Below are 20,502 nucleotides of genomic sequence, written 5' to 3' on the forward strand. Positions count from 1 at the left end.
AGGGAGAAGAGGGTAAAAGAGATAAAAGCACACACTAATTCAATTTTGTTAAGTTTCTTGCACAAACTGTGCTCTGATCTCAGTTTCTACACTAGCAGCCACAATTCTTACACAGTGAAAAGCAAGAAAAAAGGAATTCACCAGCCATGACACAAGAGAAGCAAGAAGTCGTCCATGTGGCTAGGTACCACAGGCCAGGATAAAACAGCTTATCGAAGCTCATATCTGTTCTATTGCTCAGTGTTCTCTAGTCCTATCAATCAGAGGGATAACACCCTTCATGTTTAGGTCTAGAGATGATACGCACCGACTGCAAAATACTAAAAAGACACCAAGAACTCACAAGAGTCCCTGCTACCATTCTCCATAAAGCAGTTCTGAGCATGTGAACAGCAACACAATACAAGATCGATTTAGTGCTCTAATTTAGCGTTCCATTTACAAGCTTCGTGTTGTAAACTTCTCAATGTTTCCTGCTGTGTTTGCAACAGGCTGTGCAGGAAGATTCCCATACACAGGCAGTATGAAGAAGTGGTACTTACCTCTTCATCATCATCAAACAAAGACAGCGGAGCTTTTGTCATGGACTTGCTGGTGGGGAGAGATGTAGCTTTGGACCTCACAGTTTTACTTGATGAAAACAAGTCCTGTACAAACCAAAGAAATGTCACTCTGCAAAGCAATGCTATATGTTTAAGAACTCTAAATGGGACATTCATTTTTTTAACTTGTAAAAAAAGTGTTTAGTGTGCCTGTGGAGTAGGGAAAGATTGTTTTACTTAGATGTACCAATCACCTGCAACACCACAGGGATTTCCCTCAGTTTTGCAGATTAATTGCTAGCTGGAAGCCAAGGACACAAGATTAAATATATGCAGTCTTTCATGATTCTTGCTCTTGATTTGCTGATCTTTCTTCTCCTCAGGCTTTCAATTTATGCCTGTGTACACCACACAAGTTTAACTCTCTGAAGAGAGGGAAAACATTCCCAGAGATTTCACTCTTGGAGCAAGAAGGAACTTTCAGGATGGCTGGTAGTAGATGCATGGATGTCAGAGTTCCCAATCCTACAGATAAATAAGGAGTCCCCAGATATGAGTGGACTGAAGTCAGAATTACTCAGATTTCTGTAGGGATTTATTAAATTGATACTCACTTCAGAATCCTCCTCATCAGAGAAGAGGCCCCTCTGTTTTCTTGGAGGCATTTCAGGTAAAGGTTTGAAGTCCTCACCTGAAGATGGTTGACTCTTTAGGACAAATAAAGACACTACATCAGCACCCATTTAGATTCAGTAAGGGCAGGCACATCATATGACCCTTTCTAAGAGGCAGGCTGCTGGCAGCATCCCACCAGTTGAAGGGACAGAACACAAGCTTGTCACCCATGGGCTGAAGTCCAAAACTCATGTGCTGAGTGAGTTCCTCACATGCAGCCAGAGCTATGCATGAGTGACTTGCAGATCTTACCATATGCCTCCCCTCCCACCACCATCCTTCTTAGCAGAAAAATGTATGCAGCAACTCACGCAGCCCCACCTTGTGAGTTAAACAAAAATGTTTCTTTTAACAAGCAGTGTTTTGTAAAGGAAGAGGGCAGATTGTGCCAGCCATCATTTCCTGCACTAGCACAGCACAGCCCCAGCCTGCCACCAGCTATATTGCCATTAAACTCAGAATGATTCCAGACCCAAGTACAACTGTCAGCAAGCTTGGAGTATAAAAAAGCCCTCACTTCCTGACAGCAGGAGTGGTGCTACTGAAGCAGTTCTCATCCTCTCCTCCAGGAATGCCAAGTGCTATGAGATCAGAGCAATGGCACTGGATGACCTCCTACCATCAGTCCCACTCCATTGACCATGGATACTCTTGCACTGCACCAGAAATAGAAGCTGGTTTTGGCTCTTGTGCTCAGGTGCTTCTCATAAGGCAACACGGAGAAAACCCTACAGCAATTTGCATTAGACATCCCCAGTGCTGTATTGCTTCTCAGTCCAGAGGGGAAAAGAGTCATTGTTGGTCATTATGTTGTTCAAATACTCCTTGGACAGCAAATATGTATAAAATGAGTATATACAACCTCTGCCATAGAACAAAGAGCATTACTACTTTCCTCAAAACGTTGCTCTGAAAATGAAAGTGGACTGGGCATTAGGACGCTCCCATAACTCTGTACACGTGTCCTCAGGACAGCATTTAGAGCTTTCTACACCTTAAGAGTTTTCAGCTGAAAAAACAGCCTTTTAAACACTCCAAGTATTGTATATGCTTAGGCAGAACTCTGACATCCACCTTCCATTGCCACAATACATACAAGCAGTTACCAGTTAAGTTGCTATCAGTGGTTGGTATAAGCACAGACACAGTCTCTGCAACACAGAACTATGACACCAAAGGTTCTTAAGTCAGGCTGGTTTCATTTCAGGCATGAACTTCATAAACATTTTTTATTATTAGAGGCTTCTCATTTTGCTCTCATTTCAATCCTGCCTTAATAAGATTCTTCCCATCGCTGCCCACACAAGAAAAACCTCAAATACACCCAAAGTTTGAGAGGCAAAAGGCATTTAAGGACCCCCAAAGCAAGACCCCATGAACCTAGTGCTGTTTCACAAATATGGCGCTTCCATAGTGTTGTACACAGAAAGACTACTTCAGCTGCGGCAGTAACTTCTTCCTAAAACCTTAGCCATACGATCCATTTATATGCCATTACCTTTTTTTCCATGACTGTCTCCCTATGACTTTCTGTTTCTTTAGTTGTGCCAGCAACCACAGCAGGAATGGCAGGTTTTTCCTTGAATAAGTCACCTTCTTCATCATCATCAAATAAGTCAGCTGTGGACTTGACTGTGTTAAGAGACAAAACAAACAGGGAATGACGAGAACAGAACAGCCACTACTGAACAAGAGAAGATACCAGAGTCTCAAGAGATACCATGCTCCCTTTTTAAAGATTACAAACATCAGGAGTCTTTAAGAGAAAAAGCTAGACAAGCTCTCAAAGTGAAACACCACTCCACTTACCTGAGAGCACTGGTGACAGAGAGTGCAGTCAACAAGCATTGGGGTAGAGTCAGTTGGCACCTCTAAAGGCAGTGTTTTGCATTGGCTTGGCATCTCTAAAGGCCTAGACCCTGCCAATACGGCATGTTGGGCACAGGGACTCAGAGCTGTGTGAATAAAGTCTGTACCATTTCCCTGATTCAAGTCTAGACAGTGCCCTAGCTGTAGGAGCATCCTAAGAGAGGAAAGTCAGTGGAGAGCATGTAAAAATAAACCAGTCCCACACCACTCTGAGGAAAAGAAATGCCAATAACAGACCCTCCCTGCCACAAAAAAAACCAAATCAAAAAAACCCAAGCAGAAGTAGCAATGATGCAGGTTTGAATTTTGTAACTCATTGGTTCTCATCAGTTGGAATTTTGATGACCTTTAACGTTTAATCTTCCACTGTGCATGTATAGAGGTACCTGAATCTGGAGGTTTTTTGGTTGCTCCCACAAAGAAGTCATCATCATCATCATCAAACAGAACAACTTTCCCAGGCTGTTTAGGAGTTTTCTCTATGCTCTGTGCTGCAGATTTCTTGTCTTTTTCCACAGTTACAGTGGAACTAAATACATCACTTCCTCCTGCAGGTCAGATGGGAAAAAAAAAAACCAACAACAAAAAAAATCCAAAGCCACACAGAGATCATTGCCAGAGTTTCCAAAAAGCTGAACTTGTGCTACAGTAAGTGGAGCCAGGCAGCTTCCATCACAGCAACTTTTAATGCACTCCTGCAACAATGCCACATCAAAAGCATTAGCTAGAAACTTCCTGATAAAGCCAAGTCACAGACAGATGGCCCCTCACTCTCACTGCAATCACTTCTTCCTCAAACCTGCTCATCTCTAGGAACAGACCCAGCAGTCCCACACTGTTGCCCCTATGGACTTCCCAAACCAGAGTCCTACTTTACTAATCAGTAAGCCACACCATTGTGGACAAATAAAAGTGGTAAGATGCTTGAGGAGAGGGAAGGACAGGAGACAGTTCTCCCAAGGAGCTGCACTTGTCATGCAAGACCTCAAGCAGTACTGCAGTATGAGGCTGAGTTTGGTCCCAAGATTCCTGTGTACTTCAGATATGGCAGGGATCAACTAGAGTAATCTGGTAACAACTGTTTCTTCTACATCTGGTGTGGAAAAATCCTGCTTCAGTGATACGTGCATGTTGATAGATTGTCTGCAAACACTTTTAGCATTTTTGGTAAAAACTGGCAGCCTGGCTCTATGCTTGTCTTTTTGCTACTTATGTACAGATGCTTGAAAACAGGGCTGGGGGGGGGGGGGCGGTGAGGAAAGAGGGAGACTTTAATTGAAAGTTTGACAGAAAGTAGAACAACTGCTATTTGGTTAAAAGTCAGCAGACTGCATGAATTTTGACCAGCACAGCAGCAGTTTATTATAAAAAAGTATATCACGCAATTAGAAAGTGCCACAGAATTGACAGGAATACAGCAACAAAGTTTGATTAATTATTAAACATTCTCAAGTTCCTAAACAAACTGTTCACTGCGAATGTGTTCATCAAGCGACTTTGAATAGCAAAGGAGCCTCAATCTTGGTTTTTCTCTGGTGACTTTAGCCTGTCTACAAGTTACTGAGAGGGAGCAACTGAAGACTTTGAATAAATGCTACATATAACTTAATTCCTGATGAACTAGAACAGGACACTGTTAGAACAATGGGAAATGCACTGCTTATGCAACAGTACCTCCAAGAAAGAGCAAAGGATAAAGAAAACCTCAATCTGCTGTCTTAAACTTTGCTACCACATCTTATAATTATGTAGAATGACCATTGCTAATGCATATCTTTGATCCTAGAGTAAAAAGGCTGTATTTGTATACATCCTATTCTAAAAATCATCCTGACTGAGGGCTCAGTTAACTGAAGCCACAGTCTTAAAATAGGTCTTTCTTAATAAAGGGCAAAAGTTAAAAGTAAGGTAACTCAGTTAGGTGATGACCCTACACAGAGACAGAAATCAAAGTCAGTTGATTCAAAGAGACTGGTGAAACATTTCTTTTCATTGCTCAGCGCTAAGTCCGATATGGAACAGGGACCTTAGTACAATACTTTTTTTTTTTTTTTTTTTTTTTAGCTCTGAGTTATAGATCTGATCCTTCCGCACATATGCAGATCCTCCTAACCAAAACCAGAGAAACAAGATTGGTCTTATTTACCTGTGCCACAAAAATATAGCAACTTGATGTTTAAACTGTTCTTCTGTTAACCCAGGGGAATATGATCAAATCTGAAAGATCAAAATGCACTTCCTTCTCAGAGTATAGAGGGAAGGTGTGACTGCATGCACTGCAGACTTAAGCTGTATAATATTAGTTAAAGTAACACACATCCTTAAAAGTTCATAGCATAACACTGGAAGCTGGCAGCTGCTAACATCTGCCATCAATATCATCTACCTTCAGAGCTCCTACAGAATCTTGATTATCCATAAAGCATGCTGCAGTTTAGGCCTAGCATGGTAGAAGCACCTGTATTTGTCATTAAGCATATGATCAAGCAATGCAGTGCTGCTGTATTTGGATAGTTTTATTCTTTAAAACCTCCCCAGTAGGTTTTAAAGAAAAGAACATTTTGTGCATGAAGCAATTTGCTATTGAATGAATCATACCTGGGAAGAGAGATACTGCACCTGCAGGAACTTTCTTTAAGGACTTTGTAGAGGACGCTGAAATCATAGGAAGTACAATACAAATGGATGCACTTGCTTTATGCTGTCAAAGCCTTCAGAACTCTACCCTAGAAATAGGAATCTGAGAAGTCTTCTAAGCTCCATTTTTTTTTTCTCAACAGCTCAGAACTCTTTAGACATTCTCCTTGAACTTCTGGGGTTTTGCAGATATATATAACAGTCTAGCTATTCTTCCTCCATTAAAACTCCACAAAACAGCTCTACTAAACTGAAGCTTATAAACATGATATACATTTACACATAGCATTATTTACAAGAGTTCACATTCACACACTCAAACCCACTTCAATACAATACCCTCAAAACAAAATGGCTTAGTCTCCCAACCCATATCTGAAAATTCATCAAATACAATGCTTCAGTAAAGGCTGCGGCAGTACAGAATGTGTGCTCAGACTCCTTAAGGGTCTAGATATGCAGCTAATGGGAAACTCAGATGTGCATTAATCTGCAATAAGAAATCTTTCCTCCACTCAAACCCACAACTGGATCCTGCAAAGTACTCTTCAGCAGCAGGATCCCAGTGCATGCAGAAAGCTCTGTCAACATCAGTAAGGACATCCTTTTAGCTCCAGGAAAGTAGGTGTGTGTAAGAGATTATAGTGAACAAACATATTTAAAATTCAAGGAAAACACAGCTGTTCTCTATTAAGACTGGGAAGGAGAAGAGACTTGCCAACAATTGCTACTTCAGACTTTCTAGTTTGGAAACAAAACAGTCTAGCTGCTAGCGGTGATAAATCGCAGCATAGACAGGACTACAGGAGGCAATAATTCGTTCTTACCTTCACTTATTGGGACTCGCTCCTCCCTCTCTTTTGATTCTTCTTTTGGCGCTTCAGCAAAAAGATCACTCTGATTGTAGAAGAAAATGCAAAGGGGTGGAAGTGGTGAATTTGTTTTTTGCAGGAAAAGACAGCTGCTGATTTTCCCACATTGAATATCCACTTCTAAGCCAAGACAGAGGAGGTAACCACCACCCCCTTCTCAAAAAGATGTCTGCTCATATAGATTTAAACCTAGGTACTCAATCATTAACTTGAGTGCATACATTCAGAAGAATAGCTTTCTGTCTTCTAAAATTTAATTTACACTGATCGTCAGTCTGTTTATTGCAGAGAAGGAATGACCTTCTATTTGCACATCTTCAAGGGCTTACAGTAATTAATCTACAGCTGTTTAGGTCCTGATTACACCCTTCTAAGCTTTCCTACTGAAGCTTATACAGTAAGGTTTGAAGGAAGAATTCAGGTCAGGACAAGCATAAAAATACTGCTGAACTTCACATGATTAAGATGAATGATTTATATTGTTGTTGCTAAGGGGACATTAAGACACCTGTATGGTGCAGAGATCGACATTATAGCTCAAAAGCATCGCAGGACACTCCCACAAAAGTCCAGATTTCCAGGAAACCTCCAGATCTTATGAGTACTGACCACTTAATTTCTTGAAAGCCTTTCTCTTACGGGAAGTTGGGTATTAGAGGTTGCCTACCTGGAGGCTCAAAATGCATGGTCTTTGTATAAAGCTTTGTGGAAAGAAGGCAGCAATACTTCAGATATGGGAGCACAGGGCTGTGCCAGGGATGTCAGTGATTAATTGCACATTTATCAGTTACTATTTGCCTGTTGATCTACTGTGGCTGCCTTCTGGTACAGCAAGGCCTCCTCCATTGCACAAGGTAAAAGACAGTAAGTTACCTTTCCTAGGTGATTAACTTTCAGGTAACAGAAAACCAAGATCAAGCATATGCAGGCAGGCAACAATCACAGACAAACCTACTTGGCTGTCCTGTGTGTACAGGATGAGGAAAGTAGTCTTGGCAATAAGCAACCAAGAGGTTCTAATGATAGCTTCACCTGAATTTGCACCGACACAAAGCTGGCTTGCACTAGTGGATTTTTTTTTTTTTTAAAGCTGTTGGCTGCCACTTAAAAAGAAAGCACGTTAATATTTTTTCAATAAAGGCTGTATTTGAGTGGAAAGCATTGCATAGAACTATCCTCTTCCCTTCACACAATTCCCCTGTTTGGTGCTTGTTCGCTGTATTCTGGCACAGTAAGCTTGAGGTCAGCTGTACATGTGGCCTCCTTCCAAATTTCAGTCTAATAGCCTCCTCACCTCCAAGGAACACCTGACTTTTGTTCTAGTTGCAACGAGGAACACAACATCCCATAAAGGCAACAGTTTGGCTACTATTCTGGACTAACCTTGACTATTACCAATATCAGCTGCATGATAAAATCAGAGGCAATAATTTACACAGCTGTACTATCAGATTCTTAAGTATCCCTGACATTGAGTTTCTATCCCCTTTCACGTGCACAAACAATGCTAAAATAAGGTCAGAAATGCAATTTGTGCCATTCCTTCATCAAGTTAACTCTAGATACATAGCACAAGAGTAAGCTTAAGGTGAACTTTTCTTGCCAATGCAGGTAACCCAGGAATTATTGTACAATAACTAGATGAAAGAACACAGCATAATTGCAATAGGGAACTTTTAACAGCATCACTGTCCGGACATGGTACGTGAAAGATAAAGTGGGAAGGGCATCATGTTCTCTTTCCTCTCAAACTTCTCCCACACCCAGGGAGAAAGAGAGAATGACAAAATTCAGTAATCTCACAGGCATTTTAATGGAAATCTGCTATTTTATAATAAACAAACTGTATAACATTTGGTTTACCTTCATAGATAAAAGTGAGGTGCTGAGTAAGCTCTGCTAGAATTAGAACCTGTCTAATGTAATGCTAGAACCACACTTGCATCTCTCATCAGCACCACTGCTCAAGAGAGGGCTTTGTGCCAAGGCGAACATAAGCACCTCACTCGTGTAGTTCTGTTTCTCCACTGGAAAGCTATACTGTCACGCTACACTTGAATATTACCAAGCAACAAAATGCTGTTTCCCCTCCCTGCCCTCCAGAGGTGGGAATTTGTGGGGAACTTTTTTGTTGTTTTTAACAGGGGCACACACTCAATTTCTATCCTCTCATTCTCACCTCTTCATCGTCAAAGAGACCTGTTCCACCACTGAAGAGGCCACCCCTAGAACCAAATGGTGTGAAGTCTTCATCAGTCAGCTTAGGAGGCTTGAAGATGTCATCATCTTCATCTAGAAAGCACAACAGCCAAGAGCTGTGGTGGGACTGACCAAGTTTCAGGAAAGAGAATTAAAGAGACAACCAAAATAAAAACTAGTTTGATCCCATCCCCACTCTCTTATAAACATGACACATACTGAGAAGCTGCTGTAGACAGATTGGGTTGTATGTGGTTGCTCCACAGGACCACATTGAAGGAGGAACTCTCACTAAGCCTGTTTCTAGCCTTGTTTTACATGCACATCACAACCTAATTTGTTTACACACTCACCTTGAAGGATGCTCACTGATATCCTACCCAGTTTCTAGAGTAGATGCCACAATTTCTTAAGCAGTGTCTTACAATCCAACCCACAATTCAAAAACAAGAGAGGAGGATACCCTACCATCCGATGGAACTCTAACTTCCTTCTTCTCTTTCAGGGTTTTCCTTGTTTTGGTCTCCGATGACAGGGCTTTAAGAAAAAAATTTCAAGGCAAAAATAAAATAGTCTACCTTTACTTGTAGGCTGTGATCAAGCTATGGTAAAAAGAACCTAAAAAATAATCTAACCAAGCTGACCTATATGTTTTCATGTGAATCAGCCCACTGAAGCAACTCTACAAAGTACAGGTTCTAAAATTAGCACTTAAAATTGTAGTAGCATCATTCCGTCAGGCACTGTGGGTTCAACACAGTTGCCCACACACAGACTAAAGTCACCTGAGATGCCAGAGAGCAACACAGCATTCCAGATGGTACAGATCCCACATAGAGCATGCAGAACCTTGGAGCATCTCAAATGGCTCCAGACCATGGTAGCTTGATTCAGCTACCAAAAGCAAAGCCACAGTTTTATTTCCTCTGGCCCTACAATCACAAGGTTATTTCAATGAATGGAAGATTTCCCAGTAACTGAACAAGGTAAGCTGGTAGGTTTTATACTGATATCCACAGACCTAGCTTGATTGTTTGAACCATGCAAGAACACATACACACACTGTTCTTGCCTGTTCATGCTTTCAAAATTATCAGTCAAAAGCAGGCTCACAAGCAGTTGCCAACCTAGTTTCAGTCAGCTATTTTCAACTCCTGCTTTGCTGCAAGAATGACTACTTGAGCGAGGTCTCTCCCTTTGAAAGGGACACAAAAGTAAATGCAGTATTTAGTCTAAAATATCACTGGAAACAGTAGCAAGGAAAAGTTCCTCAAAACTCAGTATATTTAAGCCACAAAGAGGAAAAAACAAACAATGCACACCACATGAAAGCACCTCTACTGCTTGAGGGGTTTTCCACCATAGAGCTCATGGAAAGACTACAGTGACCAGTGGTTTCCACATACTTACTTGAAACAGGAGGAAGTACCTGTGGTCAAACAGGCAGTTTTGCATGCAGAGGGAGAATCAGATTGGAGAGGAAACCTTTCCAATAACATGTGTGCTTGGGGAGTGACCTGTCTCACCTGAAAGCAATGTGCTTTCCACTATAACACTCAATGAATTCCAATTCAATCCTGTAAGTTATGGCCAAAAAGTTTTTCAGAACACAAGATAGTGTCTTTAATTCCTCTTGTTGGGCTTTCACCTAATACATATTCATATAACAGATCAGTGTAACTTCACATACTGTTACACAGAATCTCCTGTCCAACTCTCACAAGTCCCCACTATCTCACAAGCAGTTATCAAAACTAAAGAGTTAACTTACACGAATGCTCTTCATCCTGTTTGACTGGTACTTCTCCTTTGATTCGGGCTGCTAGCTCATCTGCAAATGATGTTGGCCTCTTCTTTTTCTAAGGAGTAGGGACAAATAACAGCCTATTCCTTATGTTACCAATTTGATGCAATTGCAATTATAAATACTTTATTCTATAGCCTCACTTGTGCAATATCCTGTCTAGACTTTGATTGAAGTCCTCAGAAGAGGCAATACAGCTTTCTATGAAGAAAGCAATTAAGGGATTATGCGTGCATCAAGAGAAAAAAAAAAAAGCTATTTCTAGTCCCTTATGATCACATAATTTTTAATGTCACTTCATTTTGAGGGCATGACAAGGAAGAAGCATTTACCACACACAAATGCAACAAGGGATTTCTTAATGAACTTTAAAGACAGCTTTGATGCCAGCTTAGGGTGCAGGAGTCCCCTAGTTTAAAGGGCTAAAGCCTGAACAACCATGTTGAAAGACCATTCACAATTTTTACAGGCCATCTCCACAGGATCCCATCCCAGGTAACTGAGGGCTACCATTATAATCCCTCTAAGGACAGATTTTTCATGAGGGAAGTCAAATCTCTCCCTCCAGGAAGGCAACGATTACTTACAGGCCTTGTGCTTTCATCTAAGTCTCCATCTTCATCTTCCTCTTTTTCAGAGTCAAAGAGGTCACAGCCATCAAAATCATCTTCATCACTCATCTGTGCTGTCCTCTAAAAAAAAATAATAGCCTGTTGTGTTCCCCTGAAGTTGGCATACAAAACAAGCACAAAACTACATCTGCTTAGATTAAATATTCAAAGCAAACTTACTGAAAGAGGGAAACATTCAGCCAGTTTGGGGTACTTCACAGCTTTTAAGAGGTAAGGAAGGAGTGCCTCTAGCTCCATAAAAGTTGCTGCATTCTCTAGCACACCCCCTGTGCTGCGTCACCAAACATTTCTGGACCAGAGACGCAACTGAGGACACTAAGGCTCTGCTCACAAGGAGCATAGCGCTACTCTACACAAGCCTGAACTGCTTTGGCTGTGCTGCTTCCCTTAGTTTACAAACTCCTCTCCACTAATGACCTAGTATTTAGCTTTAACTCAGGAACATTGTGATCGGCTAGTAAAAAATTGTATCATCTTGAGCTATTCATAAGGTGGATAGCAGAATGACAGACAATACATGCCCGCATCTTGGCTTCAGTCATGTCAATAAGAAAAAGAGGATGAAAAAGATTAAGTGAATTGTGAGCTGGGGGCCGGCATGGACAGGGGCCCAGAAGTGAAATAAATCACGAACAACCCAAAGATACTCGCTCATCTTAAAATACATCACGCATACAAAGTTACCATATAAAGGTCAATACAGCTTAATGTAATATCTGAGTGCTTTTGTAACATTGTTTTATTAATACTAGATTAAAAAAGGGTTGCTTTTTGAAACATTGTTCTTTTGGTACTAAATCATTTCAGATTGAGGATCCTCACATAAAAGTCTTTTGCAGTGGCACATCTAAACATGGGTAAGATGCCTTCTCCTACTACCACCTACTGCAAACAACTAAAGTCAGGCTTGAATTTTTCAATCTAAACATTTATTTTCCCTTTTCATTCATTATCCAAATGGACATACTTTTCAAACATTTAATACTGTTCACATCTTTGATTTCATGTCATACCCAAACTGCACTGTTTCTTACTTCCTGCATAGCAAGTTTAGAATTTTATTTATAGACCCAATAATCCCAGAGAAGCCTAGTTTTCCTGGGGTAGATTCTCTGAATTCTCATGGCTCCAAAGTAATTCCTGAGGAAAACACACATCAGGTAATGCCATCCCACATACACTTTGCATCTAATGATGGCTTACAAGCATGTCTTTAAGCCCAAGCCAGGTTCAATTTCACAACACAGTGCCATCTGGCCAGGACAACCTTCCCATACAAAGTTATACAAATCAGGCTTAATCAGAGTTTTTAACAGTTAATTGTCTGGAGCTCTTATCTCCTCTTTCTTGCATCCTCACTGTGTCACAAGTGGAAAGTCTTTCAGGTATGTACCAGGGTGTATAACCGTACCGTCTTTTGGTCATCTTCACTAGGGTTTCCAAATTCATCATCTGATTCCTGGAACACAAGAGACCCAAAGACAAGTATTACTTTGTCCAGTGTTAAGGGAGAGGGCCCAGAAACTCTGGACTTGCTTAGGATTGGACATTCAGATCTCCTCACCATGACCTGACCAAGGAATTTTTTCCCCACCGCTGACCATCTTTATGAATGGAGCTCACTAGGAAGTCATTAATTTAGCAAAGACAGCAAGCTCCATCTGACATTGCATTTGAGTAACTCAAAAGGGATTTAACTTTAATTGAGCAAAGACACCAAAATCAAACTCCTCAGGAAAAAGGGAGTGCTTCCATAGCACAGTTACAAAGCAGAGACATCCCAGCCAAGGCAGGCAAAACATATCAGAAATTGATAGCCCAATGCAGCAGATTTATGATGCAAAGCCTGAAGGTACATTACTGACACCTACTTAACCTTTAAACTTGCTCCTGTTAGTCTCCATCCCATTCTTTGTAACTGTAATTTACAACAGATTTGTTCTCCATAAATGCAATTCTTGATAAGAAGCCAATTTGCTTCACAAAGTGAAATTAGACTGGAATAAAACACTTCAGTTTGAAGTATTCTACTATAATAGCAGTTAGAGCCAATACCACTTCATTGCTCCTCTGAAAAGTTGCAGAGGAAACTACTGCATAAGAATAATAACGAAAAGCACATTAACCATAACTGACATAGGGAACAGACATTGTGCAATATTATCTTGAGACCGCACATGAAAAAGAGAGGTGGTAGCTAATGGCCTCACACACACCAAGGACTCATGAATGCCCAAAGTAGCTGGTGCTCTGTCACTTGTCACTTACCTCTTCATCCTTCTCTTCACTGTCAATTACACTTCCACGATCGCTATCTACTGATCCTTCTATTTTAAATGAAAACAGAAAATTTAAGATGAGACATGACATCTGTACACAGAGCAAGGTGGTCACCAGACATATCAACAGCAACTTTAAAGGCTTTGTGATGAGAATTAAAAATCAGGTGGAAAAGAGAGTGGTTTAGAAGAGCTTTGAAGGCTGCTAAAATTATAGAACTTTGCATTTCTAATACACAGAGCACATGTCCTGGTGTCATGGTTTAACTCCAGCCAGCAACTAAGCACCATGCAGCTGCTCACTCACTTCCCCCCCCCCCCAGTGGGATGGGGGAGAGAATCAGGAAAAAAAAAAAAAAGTAAAACTCTTGGGTTGAGATAAAGACAGTTTAATAGAACAGAAAGGAAGAAAATAATAATGATAATGATAATAATAATAATAAAAGAATTGGAAAATACAAAACCAGTAATGCACAATACAACTACTCACCACTCAGACCGATGCCCAGTTAGCTCCTGAGCAGTGATTCACCCACCCCCAGCCAACTCCCCCTATTTTATATACTGAGCATGACATCACATGGTATGAAATATCCCTTTGGGCAATTTGGGTCAGGTGCCCTGGCTGTGTCCCCTCCCAACTTCTTGTGCCCCTCCAGCCTTCTCGCTGGCTGGCCATGAGAAGCTGAAAAATCCTTGACTTAGTATAAACACTACTTAGCAACAACTGAAAACATCAGTGTGTTATCAACATTCTTCTCATACTAAATCCAAAACATAACACTATACCAGCTACTATGAAGAAAATTAACTCTATCCCAGACAAAACCAGGACAAGTTACTGAGAAGTTACTGCTTTGCATACTGGAAAAGTAGTTGTTACGGCATGATGCACTGTTTTTTTTCCTCAGCTAATTACAGTGTGCATCTAAACATGCAAGAACACTACGCAGTATAACCCAAGCTGTGAGTTAAAACAGACCAAAGTCTTAGATTAGGAACTAGTTACTCGCATAGGAATAGAAGATCATGCCAGCACATACCTTCACTAGAGATATCTCCGAGGCCAACATCATCTTGTTCCATAAACTGCTGAGAGCCAATCAAGTAAGGTAAAGGCCTGTCAATATAGAGATCCTGGAAAAAGACAACATCAGGTCTTTCTGACATCTAGGAACAGCTCTACATTGCTGATGAAGACAGAAGTCTTACACCCCTTGTTTTAACTCATGGAAGATACAAGCTTGTATAAAGTGAGTCCCACCAGGTACATGCTTCAAGTCAGCATGCAACTGGGTGGGCCAGCTGACGTTTACTCCTTTTTAACACAGTCAAAGAAGGGGGCTAATTTCATTTGCGTGGTCCCAACTTGTTTTCTAGGTGCCATCTAACAGAAGAATATCCTTGCAAAGACTTGCAGGCATCAGTTTTATCCCAAATCCTGCACCTAGGGTTCTTAATTACTGGGAGACTAAAAACCACCTCTTAAGATATGGTTTGTACCTAAAAAGCATGAAATTTAAAGGTCCCACTCCACCCAGAATTGAGGCTTCCCTTTCCAAGTTCACTGCCGTTAAACTAACTCCCTTTAGGGTGCCATACCTTAAGGCTAACCCAATTGCAAGACAAGCAGGCTACACAAAGAATAGCTCAGCAAGGAGCACTTCTCCTTCAGATATAGTCATCAGATGCTCTTTTTAGGTAACGAATATCAATTTTATACCAATGCAGTGACACTGCTGACAGAAACAAAGAGCGAGTCCAACAAAGCGAAACACAAACCCATGCTCCCAGCAAGAACAGGTCTCTGTACCTTTGGCTCAAGTATCAGTTCCACCCTTTCGTTACTTTCTTCCTCTTCTGAGTCAGAGTTGCCTGCTTTGATGTCTAGCTGTTCAAATGCACTGTCCAGAACTTGCAACCCATAATTCACTGCTGCTTGGATTTTGGGGATCAGATCAGCTTCTTTCTGTTCCCGTGTCTTTTCCTTTAGTAACAGGAACAACACATTCTCATTGCATTTTACTCAAGACCCAATCTCACTGCAACATGGATGCAAAATTTTAACTTCAAATTAGTACAATGAAAGCTTTTTCATTATATGTAAGAGAAAGACCTTCAGAACCTTTTTTTGCTTGATTTAATTCACCTTTATCACTCCCAGAAACAGAGGTGTTCTAAACATCCACACTAGCTCCCAGCCCATCAAGGGAACATTTATGGTATAATACATCTAGACTGTAAGATACATAAAAAGCTACCTGAGTTTTTATCCCTAGGAATTGCAGTCAGATTCTGCTTCCCCAATTCACTACCTCTGAATCCAGTAAGAAGGCCCAAGGCTTCAGTTCGCTTGCTGAAAAAACATGCATAGCCATTTGAAAATAAACACATAAGCCTTGTCTACTGGACACAGCATTGAGCTTGGGGAGGCCCTAAGAGATTATCATACAGTGTAGTAGCCTCCAATGTTACCGTCAACTTTATGTTTGAATGACACACGCTGTCCAAGAGAGAGACTTCAAGGAGAAAGGAAACAGTTTGGTTTGTAAGCTGTAAATGTCCACAAAGTAAGTTTGAAAATGAGAAGGTAGACAAATGCTGCAAACATACTGCCAACACTCAAGGCAGCTTAAGTTAACTACCTGCTCTGTTTTGTCTCCGGCGTCAGCTTTGGGAATAGGCTCTTCCACTTCTTCATCATATACCCTCTAAAAAGTCAAGCAAAATTAATTCAAGTAAGAACAACGTACTGCTGCAGGGGCTAAACCACAGGCACCACCACCAAAATAAAATACACTGTTAATGTGTAATTAATTACACATTAATTCATTACACATTTAAAAAAAGAAGCCATGGATGATGCCAAGCATCTTCATAGCCTCCTTCATGCACTGGAGTCATCACCCTGAGGTTACCATCAGGCAGCCTCTCAATCCAACTGACTTAATTCAAGACTGCAAATGTCACTGCAGTAGTAGAAGACAAATTGACCATTTAACCCTGTTCACAGATTGACTTGAATATGTTAAGAAAAGCACTGTTTTAACCCCCCTAACATAAAGCTATTCTAGAAACCTTCAAAGTCAAATCTAAGTTTACTTATAGGCTGTCTATTTTACTTTTGTTTTCTGTCATTTAGTAGCTTTCCTTCCTTAGTGTTTACCCTTCTCCTGTACTTACAGAGAAGGTTCACATCCTCCCTCAGCCTTCAGTTTGTTCTGATGATCCCTCCCATCCAGCTCTTTTAGCACTCTTTTGTAGGATCAGCTACAAGGAGACACAGGGGAATAAAAAGTCTCCCTTGAACCTGAAAACCTAAATCCAAATCTCTCAAACACAGATGCAGTTATCCCCTGGGAACAGACAGATCTCTCACATTAACGAAACTGAGAACTAGAAATGAGGACCTATTTCTGTGCACTTAAATTTGGGAACAAACAGCTTCAAGCACCCAGGATTTAAGACATTTGGCACAAACTGTTCTCACCAGAATCATTATGCTGAACAGCAAAGGTATGCCAGAAAAGACATTGCAGCTCTGAAAAAAACCCCAAACAACTAGCACCACCACCACAAAACTCCACAACAGAAATCCAGATTTTCATCGTCTTGTCCTCTGCCAGCATCTTTCCAATAATAGCATCATGACTTCAGATGAGACATGCGTGGCCTGAGTACAATGCTGGCCAAAACAAAATAGCCAATAAAACTCACAGTGCTAAAAAACCCTCCACAAATCTGAAAGACTATTAAAGCTGTACATCGTAATTATACACATGCTCCTAGTGATACAATGTTGTAACAGGCTTTCAAGTCTAGCTTTTACCTTTCTAAAATAGCAATATTCATGAAGTGGGAACATTAACCAACAAATATGCTCATCATGACCAAATGTAACAGACAACTGCCTGCAGTCCAACACCTTTAGTACCAACTGCTTTTAGTGTAAAATAGCACCACTGGGCAAATTTACAGCATCATATAACATTCGTCATATTTAGACAGCCAAGTGCAGACAAATGCTACATTCACACTACCTGTAAAGATATACCAAGACATCCCAGAGATCCCAACTCATTCATAGTCCTAAAAACAAAACCCTGATCTCCATGTCACATATAAGGAAGGAAGAAGGAAGGTACCTCAGAAGAGGCAAAAGGGAATCTGCCAATATTGGCTAGTGCATCACTCACGAAGGAACTGCGACACCCTTTAACAGAAAGCAATGAAAAGCCACTTCACCTCTAAATTAACATTAGACTTGCCAAAAAGTCAAATCACTTCTCCACACTACAGCGAGGGACAACACCAATGTTTGAAGTATAAGCTTGATGCTGTACAAGAACATACTCACATTCTCTATGAACTGTGTATTGGACAACATAAGAAAGTCATTGAAGACGTTATGAAGGCGACAGTCTGTGGCTTTTGTTTCACTAATCAATCCATCTACTTGCTTTTTGATTTCATGAGTCCTGGAAATGGTTTGCTGCGAGAACTCTTGTAGAAAATGCAGAAGCTGTTTACAACAGAGAAAAGCAATAGTCAGCATCCAACTCCTTTTTCTTTTGGCACCGTTTGTGACACAGGCAGAGTTGATCACACACTTCAACTGAGCATCAAACTAAACACAGTCTAGACTAGAGCACCCCCACGTACACCCAGGACCACGTCTCACCCTGCTTCATTCTGCATTTCCTTTCGGGCCAACTCCTCATGCTGGTGTTCTCACCCGGACCGGAGGGTTAAAGCAACGGGAGAGCCCGTCGACCGCCGGACCCTGACCGGGGCTGCCCCCCGGGGGCCGCCACAAGAGCGGCCTTCCCGAGGCAGGCGGACGGGCGGGCAGGCCGACCCCCGGCCACTGCCCGGGCCAGCGGGCGGCAGCACCGCCCTGACCGACACCTCCCAGGCCCCGGGGCAGGCCGCGGCCGGGGTAGCCGCGGCCCGCGCACCCCTCCGGTCCCAGGCTCACCCTCGGGCCCGGGCCCGGGCCCGGGCCCGAGCCCGGCCGCACCGCTCACCCCGGCGTCCGAGGCCAAGGACCAGCTCTGGCTGCCCTTTCGGATCTCCTCCAGCGACCAGGGCCGCTCCCATACCGGCGCCGGCTCCGCCGCGTCCCGCGGGGCCCCGTTCATCTGCGGGAGAAGGACAGTGAGCCGAGAAGCCGGTGCCGCAGCCGTACCCGGCCCGGGCGCGCCCGCCCCGGCACTCACCGTGACCGCAGGCCGCGCCGCTCCCCCCGCGCCCGCCGGCGCCATCCGCCGCCCCGCGCCGCGCCGCCCGGCAGTCAGCTGAGCGCCCTCACGTGACCCGCCGCCCGGCCCGGTCCGGCCCCGCCCCGCGCGCCTACGGGCAGGGCGGCAGGGGGCGCGGCGATGCCGCCGCGCGCTCGCGCGGAGACCGGCGCGTTCCCCCGCCTCAGGGGAGCCCCAGCCCCGCGGCTGGGCGGGTGGAGGCACTGAGGAGCCCTCTCCGCCGTAGGGGGCCGTGGCGGCCCGAGGCCGACCCCGGCTGGGAACGGCCCAGCCCGGCGGACCGGGAGGACTCACCTGGGCACCCGCCGGCTCCTAGGTCAGCGGTCACAGCGTACAGCCGCGGGAGGGTGGCCGAGCTAAGGTGGCCGAGCGTGCTCCCAGCCGGGTCAGGGGCGCTCCCGCTGTCCTGTCCGCGGGTTGTGAGGACCGTACCTCCCCGGCGGAGGAGCCTTCGACCGCTGCGACTGCTTCCAGGGTCTGATGCCCTTGGCCGAGAGACCGTTCGTGGCTTGTACCGGACGCGTGCACAGAGGGGCCCTACTCTACAGCGGGAACAAAATGGGGGGTGGCGGGAGCAGCAGGTCGTGGCAACACGTCCGCAGCGCAGCAGCGTTCCCTGTAGGCCGATGCCCAGTCTTGGGAGTAGAGAGGGACCCCTTCCTCCTATTTTTCTTACAGAAGTAAGTGCAAGACTTACCTTACAAGTCAGGCAAAATCTCCTTTGATTTAAACTGGATTGGTCTTAATAAACCTGCACTGGAACTCCAGGATCTGCTGGAAGAAAACACTACATACGCTAACATAAATAAATATACAGTGCAAATTGCCAAACTGGGATTCACAGCCAGTTATCCCTGGGCCTTTACAGGTCAAACACCCACTCTAACTTCCCGCTTTCTCACTAAGTAATTTTTGTCCGATGGATTAAAAAACCTTGTCATACCACTGTATTTCATACGCTGTTTGTTACAAGTGAATTAACCAGAAAGGAAATGACAATAAAATCATCTGTTCTTCCAGCTGGTAACTAAATAATTCATTGGAAATAGTCAGCTTAGATCAGCCCTTGATAATAGCACATGGAGTTTATTTATTTATTGCACTTGACTACACTGATACCACAGAAGACCTTGTGAGGAACCAGGGCACTGGGTGATTTACTTCTTACTTGGGTTCTCAATTTAAATAAGAAAAAACGCCCAAGATCGCCAAGTTCTCGTATATTGATTTTAATGGCTACATCCAGATACCTGAAGGATATTGCTAGATTAGGGACACAGGAACTTCTAAAAGCAAAGTATCATCTTATTCCTTTCGATTCTATTTTTCTATGATTCTATAACAAGATACCATTACTGAACTGCCTCAGACCTTCAATCCTAGTGGAATTTAAAGAATTTTAATGTACTGATAATAAAGCAGAAACTAATAAAGTACAAGTAGAAAAATATTAGTCTAAGTGAGTTTTACAACAATGTCTTGAGCAAGATTGTTAAAAAACACACAGATGGGATTAATCTAAAATTATTCTCCAAGGCTTTTTGTGTTTTGCCATAGTTCCTTCCCCTGCAACATTACAAAACCCAGAAAAATTTGCCTTTAGTTACTTTCCATATTCACCGAAATGCAGAATAAAACCATAAATACTCTGGTTAGTTCTGATAAGCCAACACTTAAAACTGGAGACAATAGTGATGAAAGTGTGAAAACTTCCTTACATACAGACTTGGCA

General features: G+C 42.7%; 1 protein-coding gene across 6 annotated transcripts in view; it reads right to left on the reverse strand.

Annotated features, from left to right (window-relative positions):
- LOC128147370 (WASH complex subunit 2A-like) overlaps nucleotides 1-18,824 on the reverse strand; it is a 38,324-nt gene extending 19,500 nt beyond the window's left edge. For 3 of the 6 annotated variants that reach the window (XM_052799871.1, XM_052799870.1, XM_052799867.1), the window contains exons 1-18: nucleotides 18,729-18,824; nucleotides 18,537-18,650; nucleotides 17,867-18,031; nucleotides 16,155-16,220; nucleotides 15,323-15,496; nucleotides 14,553-14,646; nucleotides 13,499-13,557; nucleotides 12,642-12,689; nucleotides 11,186-11,290; nucleotides 10,566-10,653; nucleotides 9,263-9,331; nucleotides 8,775-8,887; nucleotides 6,551-6,620; nucleotides 5,685-5,741; nucleotides 3,473-3,634; nucleotides 2,716-2,849; nucleotides 1,157-1,249; nucleotides 543-647 (exon numbers count right to left, since the gene is read on the reverse strand). In XM_052799871.1, coding sequence (XP_052655831.1) covers nucleotides 543-647; nucleotides 1,157-1,249; nucleotides 2,716-2,849; nucleotides 3,473-3,634; nucleotides 5,685-5,741; nucleotides 6,551-6,620; nucleotides 8,775-8,887; nucleotides 9,263-9,331; nucleotides 10,566-10,653; nucleotides 11,186-11,290; nucleotides 12,642-12,689; nucleotides 13,499-13,557; nucleotides 14,553-14,646; nucleotides 15,323-15,496; nucleotides 16,155-16,220; nucleotides 17,867-18,031; nucleotides 18,537-18,650; nucleotides 18,729-18,773 — 1,761 coding nt within the window. In that variant the 5' untranslated portion in view covers nucleotides 18,774-18,824. Of the gene's footprint in view, nucleotides 1-542; nucleotides 648-1,156; nucleotides 1,250-2,715; nucleotides 2,850-3,472; nucleotides 3,635-5,684; nucleotides 5,742-6,550; nucleotides 6,621-8,774; nucleotides 8,888-9,262; nucleotides 9,332-10,565; nucleotides 10,654-11,185; nucleotides 11,291-12,641; nucleotides 12,690-13,498; nucleotides 13,558-14,552; nucleotides 14,647-15,322; nucleotides 15,497-16,154; nucleotides 16,221-17,866; nucleotides 18,032-18,190; nucleotides 18,305-18,536; nucleotides 18,651-18,728 lie in introns of those variants that run through there. The other 3 variants (XM_052799868.1, XM_052799869.1, XM_052799872.1) reach the window with 3 other exon arrangements.
- Between the last annotated feature and the right edge of the window lie 1,678 nt (nucleotides 18,825-20,502).

This window comes from Harpia harpyja, chromosome 10, assembly GCF_026419915.1.
Source record: "Harpia harpyja isolate bHarHar1 chromosome 10, bHarHar1 primary haplotype, whole genome shotgun sequence".
NCBI lineage: Eukaryota > Metazoa > Chordata > Aves > Accipitriformes > Accipitridae > Harpia > Harpia harpyja.